We start from the raw sequence: 8,957 nt of genomic DNA, 5'->3' as shown, positions 1-8,957 counted from the left end.
GGTGTGTTTCCCAAAACCATAGTTGCTAACCTGTTAGCAACTTAGTTGGTTGGCAATGGGAAATTGCATTGCAACCAAAGTTGCTAAGTTAATTGGCAATGGGAAATTTAGTTTTAAATTTTAACTTAGTTAGCAACTATGGTTTTGGGAAACGTGCCCCAGTCTGTAAGATTACCAGGCCACAAAGCATGAGCAAGTTTCACAATTTAATGCAAGAAAGCCTTGAGGGTTTTTTGTAAGAAAATGGGCTTCACATTGTTGCAAAAGTTCTGAAATTTGATATGTATCGGAATCATGATTTACTATGGCCACTGAAGACAGCAATCATGGTTCTGTTTTAAGTCTAGTGTGATTTATAACTCCAGAAAGTTTGTGTAGGTGGAAACAGTTTGTTTAGTACAGAAACAGAGCACTGGCTTGAATGAACACTACAGTTTGAAGATGCTGCCAACAAAGAATACTGGAAACATGAGTGAGCTTTTCTTGTTTTTTTTAATCACATGAAAATGAATGCCTCCATCCCTGAAAATAGAGTTTTACATGTACTTAGGAGACAAGAAAAATGCTTGAGAAAGCACAGCTCTCTGGAGGTGCTTTTCTGGATATTTGTTTTGTGGTAGGCACTTGGAATTGACAACATTCCCTTCTGGGGACAACAAAAAAAATCAAACATCTTTGGTCCTTTAAACATCCTTTCATAAAAAGAGGTTGATTTAAAATATTCCAAAAAGGGGGGAAAAAAAAAGAAAAGAAAAAACCTTTAGACCATTCAAGAAAAATGCAGCATTCCTTTGAACTTACCAAACCTTTTAGAAGATTCATAAACATATAAAGAAACATACATTGCTGCAAACCAAGCCAAGACATGTTCGTGCTACATTTGAGGAAGGACCAAAAGTCCCACAGAAAGAAACCGGAGAACAGAAATACCATGTGTCGGCTCAAGATATACAGCAGTAAGGGGTTGTTTCTGTCACATTTGGCAAAATCCATCCTATTACCATTCCTTTTCCCAAAATAATGGTTTTGTCAAGTTCCTTTTATTTCCCACTAGGAGACAAATGTTCTACTGCCAATTTTTTTTTTCTGTCCATTCCACACAACCTTTTCCATTTCTCCACAGGGGCTGAAATGGCAGAGCCGCTCAGCACACACATGTGTTTTTGATGTATGTACACATACTGTATAATGTGTGTTTTTTTTTTCTTTTTTTAACTTGTCTTTTTTTTTTTAGTCTCATGTTTCACAGTTCCGGTGTTTGTGTGCAGAGTCTGTGGGGTCAGTTACAAGGCAGCCAGGTCTGATAGGAACTGCTGCAGGCGGGCAGGAGTGAGTGCACATGCGCCACGTAGTAGTTGTTGAAGTTAATGTCACGCACATAGGGCGCCGGTTGGTAGTAGCAGGTGACGTTGGTGACCGTGGGGATGGCGTTCTGCTCGGCCAGCACCCGCAGCGCCAGCGCCGAGATCAGGTTGAGCGTCTGTCGCCGCTCGTGTCCCATCAGGCACACGGTGCTCTCGTTGACCACGTGGTGAAGTGTGGCCAGGCACTCGTAGCGCTTGTGCTCCATGCCGGCGAAGTGGTTCTGCAGGTAGGCCTCAAGCTTGCGCTGCTGCTCGCTGATGTCGGGGAAGTCGATAAAGAAGCGCGAGCACATGTAACGCTGGAGCGCTTTCATGTCATTCTCGGACGTGGGCCGGAAGCCACGCACGAGCAGGTGACAGTACTTGAGCAGGCCGCCGCCACGGATCTCCTCGGGATTCCGTGTGGCGATGACTTTCTGCGAGAGGTGGCCGAGCGCCTCCTCAAAGTCCCCATAAACGCTCTCACCGAGCACCGTCGGGTGGAAACTCTCCGACATGGGTGTCTCCGAGCAGCGGTCAAACAGCAGCAGCGAGTCCAGGGAGATCTGGAAGGAGTCCACGCTGAACTCAAACTGCCGCCGCAGTGAGTCCACGAATTTGAGCTCCACATTCTTGCCGGTGTTGTTGGAGAGCGAGATCAGGCTCCAGCGGTCCGTGTCGTTACACACCTTCACCAGCTTCTGCACATAGGCCTCCTTGAGCGTCAGGGCCGAAATGCGCTCCTTGCTCACGCCCTCGGGCAGGAAGTCTAGCAGGCAGTCCAAAACCACGTCCTTGACCAGACGGAAGGCCTGGTCGTCCGGTAACGACACACCAAAGATCAAGTCCAGGTCCTTGTAGCCGAGTCCAGTGTCCTGGTGAAGCGTGTGACTGGCCGCCGAGCCGTTGAGCCTCACGTCGCGCACGGCAACGCCTCGCTCCTCCAGTCGCGCCCGGACCACCTGAAGCAGAAGAGAACAGGAGTGCATCAGACTGAGCTTCTCCATTTTACAGCAAACACAAAACTCACAAATCCCTCACAATACTTTTTTACTGGCATGTTATAAATGAAGCACCATTGTAAAATTCAAAGTGCCGTCTATATAGAACAGAACCTGCCAAGATTGCAAGCCAATAATACAGAGACTGAGAATGAAAGGAGTAAAGCCTAAAGGAACCACTCGGCCTTGTACCTTCATAATCATTTACTGTGATAGTTATAGGTGTGTGTTACACGTTCAGTGGGGAAATCCCCAATGTAATTAAATGGCAAACTGAATGTGAACCGTTTGAAAAGGAAATAAATCTCCCCACTAAATTAACACATGCACGCACAAGTTTAATAAACTCCTCTTTTTGCCCAGGCTTGTAGTTCTCTGTTGTGCAGCAAATCTACACTTCTGAGCAGGTAAGACTGAGCCAACACAACCCCATTCCCCTTCACCACATTAACAGTCCTGCCCCTGACGGTAACATCCAATGACTGCCCAAACAAACCCACGCAATGAACCAAGATAGCTGACAATTTCTCAATATGGGCTACATCCATTACTGGAAACCAAAATCAATAACTGATTGCTGTGTGTGTACTGCACACAGACTGGCCTCTTGGACCAGAGGGTCCAGAACTGGACAAATGAAGCAGTGTAATCCTTCAGGTCCATATTTGTTTTAGAATGAGAATATCAGTAAAATGTATGACAAGTGTGTAGTTACCATTCAATCATATATTCCCCGTTTGAAACCACACACACACACACACACACAAACACAAACACACACGACTTCTAACTCTGGGGAAGGAATAATCTGGGGGCTATTATAGTTTCAGAAAAAGGGTTGCCAATATCCAATGCTACACATTCCGAGTGAGACAAAAGAGCGCTTCAGGCTAATCCCAGCTGTAATCCACATGGCTGAGCGGCACAGAGGTCACCAAAGGTGGCCAGGGTTGCTTTTCACTTTCTCAATAAGCAAGGACCCTACAGGCCGGGAAGGAGAGTGAGTGAGTGAGCGAGCGAGAAGAGGGTAGAAGAGAGGAAGGGAGGGTGGAGAGGCCACCGACACCTGGTTGTGAAGTGCCTGCCCTCCCTTTGACACAGCAGGTTCTGTTCACCCTGCCATCTCTGGATCAGACACACGGCAGAGGCACAGGCATCTCTGAAGTGACGGAGTGGATGACTGACTAGTTCAGCAGGTCCAGGTGTAACAGTAGCCATAGCTGGTCCAAAGCTGTGCAGTATGTACATTGTGTAAACCTCCCTCCTGAGACCTTAAGAGTCATGCTAGTGAGAGCTAGCAGCCTGGGCTTTTAGTTCGATTGCTAGCATGCTTGACTTTCAATCCAAGGTGCTGCTGTTTGCAGGTTCGAGTCACGGCAAGTGCAGGGTTGTACCACGCTTCAACACAACGCAGGTTACACAATGCACCCTGACCTAGACCTCAAACATACCTAAATTTATCGGTTTGCCCATTGGGCAGTCTCTCTGAGCATGGTCAGGTTATTAAAGAACTTTGAGGCAGACAGTCAAAGCAATGGAGCGTTCAGTCTGTATGACCACAAGAGGGGGGAGGAAAATAAATAAAAAAATAAATAAATAAAAAGCCAGATCTCTGATCCAACTGAACCCACAAGGATACAGTTAGCGCCTTGTCATGTCTGTTTAAGCATGTGCAGAAACATGTGACCAATAGTAACGCTAAAGTGTAGAATATACAGTGAATATAGAATATACATCTGAGCCATGTGGACATGGAAGATAAACGTTCGCTGAAACAGAATGTCTGCAATGTATTAGTGTGAAAGATGCAGCAACATAATCAGAAAGACGTTGAGCTGCTTCAGTTGACGATTACCCACATCAGGACCACACATCCATTCCAGCCATGCCATCTATATTGTGCTGATGATAGATTCAACTCAACCATAATGACAGTAAGATCATAAAGTGACCAATCACACAAGAGGACCTAAGAAAAGACAGTGAAACGTGATTAAAGCCGACCTATTGGCTCGGTTGATAAGTTTACAGAGATCACCACATGGGCCCATTTGGCAGTTGGTGCGTTCACTTCACATGACTTGGGTCACGTTTAACTTTAGGTCCACTCCAGTTAACATGTACTAGTTACTGCAACAGTCTTCATTAGATTATAGTCTCCTAACCGCCCAACAAATCTCATTACACAGCACATGGAGATGCCGCTGAGGCGAGACACATCTGCGGGCCTCATCTTGCTCCAGTGTGAGTGGCAAGAGCACATCAGTGCATAGCTGGGAGTCCAGCACAGGGACCTGGCTAAGGGACATGCTTGGTGGCGCATGACATGCTATGTTCAGCAGCTACTCGAGTGGAGTGAAGCGAGGAACCCAGCCCTAAGCATGAGGGCTTAATGGGACCCCCACATTTCTACAATGGGAGTTAGCAGGGAGTCAATTGAGCCCATTTACAAATACTAAATGAGCGCCATCAAGGAGGCTAGTCTAGGATAATCGAAAATATATCTATCTTTACATCTATATCTATAGTCAATCAATCTTTAGTCGATTACAGATTAGGAGTCTTGATCAATTACAAAAAAGGTAGAATAAATCAGATTCTTTTTTAATGTAATCTTATAAACTGGTCACACTACATGTAATTAGTTGAAGTGTTCATGCTAAACTGCTCGTTTTCCCTGTCCAAGCATATTGACTCCACTGCATTTGTTGCCCTGGTTGCATTTGCTCTGTCTGAGCATAGTGCAATGTTGCTGCTGTTATTTGTCGCTTCAAATCTTAGCATCCATCGAACACCTAAAAGTTACTTGCTCAATAATGTCGTGGTCATCAACAATTTACAAGACCCACAGCTACTACCTTATCCTCATGGAGAACTTTTTCCTTCAGTCAGATTACTGTCAACGCAGTAATCAGCTATCCTTTCACATGGAAGTCAGAGTCTTAAGCTGGTTATTTAAAACTACTGGGTCAGACAGAAGGCAAAGAATGGAGGCCAGCGCTGGAGAACCTGCAAGCCTCAGAGTGTAAATTTACTTTACCAGGTTAAGTCCATATAACCTGTGTGGACGACTTGTCCACTTTGCGCCTTCCTAGTTCCCAGTTTGATCCCTGACCAGCCATCGGGGACTTCGCCCTAAGAGGATTTTACAGTTTTGTGGACAGTTTGTTCTGGTCCCATTTTGCAAGGAAATACCCTAAAAGAGTTTGGCTAGAAGAGAGTGTCTTGTTAGCCACAGCAAAAGCATAAGCGTCTCACCACCCTATGTCTGCATTCATGAAACACACATACAGACCTGCTGATTAGTTCCTGTGGGGTCACTTATGTTTTCTACCTTGGCAACTCTTAGCATATCAAGCACACAGCTTTCAAGTAAGAACACACACAGGCACACACACACACACACACACTTTCCACAAGCAGCAGCTGTTTTTCAAGCAGCCTTCTTATTCAACTGTAGTGATTCTTTGGGATAGCCTGCTCTGACACCATTTTACGATTTCATCTGGAAAACAGATTGTCTCAGGCTTCGCTGAGACAAGCTGTTTGAGTGAGAGACTTGTGTTGCACTAAGCATTCAGAGCAGCTTTTTTGGGGGCTTTTCACGGCAAACGGGAGTAATGTCTGGGCCATGTGGTGTGCGAGTGGATAAAAGGTGGCAGTCCAGAGACGGAGGGAGATAATGCCAAAACCGATTTCAGTCTGTGTCCACTGGTCAAGTAGGCTACACTGTAGAGAAACCTCTGAGTCAGTCACATTCTTCTCAAATGTGCCTGCAATCTCTCCTGGTTTGAAGGGCAAAGGCTAAATGTCTCTAAACCAAATAGATTTTCTGATGATGGCTTGCACAAAACAATTTTGGTGTGTGTGTGTGTGTGGCAATGTTCCTCATTGTTCGGGCACACTGCCGTTGCAACATTTTTTTCTGATGATTTGCAGAACTAATCAGTAGGCTATAGGCACATTGATCATGATCGTTAAATCAGACCACAGGAAACAGATTTTGATTGCCCACAACATTGCTCAGCATGAATTGGCCCATGAAGTATCATTATTTTAAGGGGTCGATAAAAAAAAATTTGTTAGGAGCGTTCCTTGAGAAAAACGGCAATTCCGCGTTAACGTCATGGAGACAATCAGTGATGAGTCACGGAAAAGGCATCGAGACGGACAGTCTTCCGTAAAGGGATAAATATGTGCCAAGAAAAACGTTATGAAAATGGGGGGGGGAGGGGGGGGGGGGTAAGTCAGTCACGATTTGTCAGACTGCCAGATAAGCGAATGCATGGTCTCAAAAAATAGTAACATTAATTAACTTCTCTGGCACACAAAAAATAGCACAATTTAAATGTAGACTATATTTCTCCTCTCTTTCGGCAACACCTAGCCTACATAAAGTGGATCTACAGTGAGAGTTCATTCCCATGACGTAACGAAAGTTAACCCATATTAGGTTATGGGCTAACAGTAGCCTAAGTAAATTTTATTTATGAAATCAGACGGTTTATCTAAATTTTACTCACATACATTTATTTAAAACGTCAAATGGTTTACGTCCTTAAACTGACAGCGTAAATAAAAATAATTACCTGCACAATCTGTCGGGGTTGAACGGAAAGTGTCGGAAAGTTTCCACGTCCGTGAATTGGTACCGTTTCTCCAAGAATCGAGTCCAGTCGCTGCACCTGCTCCCAAGACAGCACACAGAACCGCCGACTCTGCTCCGACGCATCACCGGAGGACATAGCTATATGGCAGCCGAACGAATCACTTATCTTCCTTATTGACTGTCTGACGCTCTCCTTCTTACCAGCACCACTTCGTTTGCTCCGACTGGCCGTTTCAGACAGGGCAAAAAAAACCCTGTTAATTCCTGGAGCTGTTGCTCAACCCAAAGCTTAATGCCCAAAGTGCTGAAGCAGGCGTTCGTTCGTGAAGTGCAGCAAAAGTTGAACGACGATATTATTTCCAACCCTGTGTGCTCATACGCTGATTCACCAGACAGCTGTGCTGCTTGACAGAAGCATCCGAAGGGACTTATACCTAGGAGATTGTCATGATTGGCTGGAGTCGGCGCCTTTTAATTATTTAGACGAGCTTGTCAACTCCCCTTAGAGAGCTTTAAGTCCACAACCAACTTTGCGCCCGCCCACACCGAGGACGGAAAGCCTCTAGGTCTACTCTCGGCTTTAGCCCGTAGGAGTAGGCTCAGTGTTGCCAGCAGACCTTAACCTAGGGAAATAAAGAAATACAGTTTCCACGGATGCCAAGTATTGAATAGTTTCATGCATGCAGATAATAGGTTATCTGTCCTCACAAGTGCATAATGTTTTTTTTTTTAATGAACTGCCTCGGCCTGAATGATACAAATAAGTATTGATCCTATAAGTATATATACTCTTTTGATCCCGTGAGGGAAATTTGGTCTCTGCATTTATCCCAATCCGTGAATTAATGAAACACACTCAGCACACACGGAAGCACACACTAATCCCGGCGCAGTGAGCTGGTGCACTTCAGCCGTGTCTACTGGTTGGGGTTCGAACCGGCGCTTCCCAGTAGGCCACGGCTGCCCACAAGGTACCCTGTATTTAGAACCATGAAGAGATGTAACAATATTGTTTTGCATTAATGTGCCTCATGTTGTTTCAGAAACACACGTAGGACTAAATATACAAAAATAGGCCTACAATAATAGATCACCAAGGCTACTAGAAATAAAACGCAGTTGTTCTTTGATCATCATTGGTTAAGGCTCACCTTACCCAGTGGCCAGATGCTCTTGAAGACGTTGAATCCACCAGAAAAAAACAATTGCAACAATCAAGATTGCGTATCAGCTGATTCCTATGTTTACATAACATGTATGTATGTATGCATTTTGTGTAGGCCTATGCGTATGTATGTATGTAGGCTATGTATGTATATGGTGCCATGTTGCCACAGTCCTATATTCCCACAGCCTAACCCTAACCCTACCCTTAACCTTAGGAACCCAGGGCTGTGGGAACATAGGGCTGACCCCACCGTATGTACAGCATGTAGGCTATGTATTGTGGCTACTCAACAGCTCTCAAGGACATCAAATACCTGGACGACCTGTTTTAGAGAGATATTCTTTCTTTCAGTGCTGAAGTTGATTGGTATTGGTTTAGGTAAACTTGATCTGATTATGATTCCTGTGGCTTGATAACCTCAGGGTGGAAAGTCATTTCTGAACGACACTGAGTTGATTTTCCATGAGTTTAGATATGCTATCAATCCCATATTTCCATTACCTAGAAGACTGCTAATATTACCCCATATTTCCAACAACTGCATGTTAATTTTTAATCTCTCACAATCGTATCTGGCTGGCACAACAGATATGCCAGCTAAGCACTCACAGAGCTCTTATTTCAATATGATGTCCCACTGAAGCATACTTTGAAACAGTCTGACCCAGGATCTCATTTCCTAAACAAAAACTAAAAAAACTGACATGACATTTAACCCTGTGAGTGCAGATTCAACAAAACCAGGTTCACAGCTGCAGCACTTTGTAACACTCTACTAAAATGCTGCTCTCGAGCTGAAATATGTTACCCTGGTTTTACTTGACACAGCCCCAGAA

At 44.7% G+C, this 8,957-nt stretch overlaps 1 protein-coding gene across 1 annotated transcript; it reads right to left on the bottom strand.

Moving 5' to 3' along the window:
• Positions 1-473: 473 nt before the first annotated feature.
• Positions 474-7,394, bottom strand: tent5ba (terminal nucleotidyltransferase 5ba). Its single transcript, XM_042107832.1, has 2 exons — positions 6,934-7,394; positions 474-2,305 (listed from the first exon to the last, which is right to left on the bottom strand). Exons 1-2 carry the CDS (start codon positions 7,087-7,089, stop codon positions 1,280-1,282), a joined length of 1,182 nt encoding a protein of 393 aa, XP_041963766.1. The 5' UTR covers positions 7,090-7,394; the 3' UTR covers positions 474-1,279.
• Positions 7,395-8,957: the final 1,563 nt, after the last annotated feature.

The sequence above is a fragment of the Alosa sapidissima genome, chromosome 10 (genome assembly GCF_018492685.1).
Source record: "Alosa sapidissima isolate fAloSap1 chromosome 10, fAloSap1.pri, whole genome shotgun sequence".
NCBI lineage: Eukaryota > Metazoa > Chordata > Actinopteri > Clupeiformes > Clupeidae > Alosa > Alosa sapidissima.
Note: the sequence above shows the minus strand (reverse complement) of the source record. Positions and strands in the feature narration are given on the sequence as shown.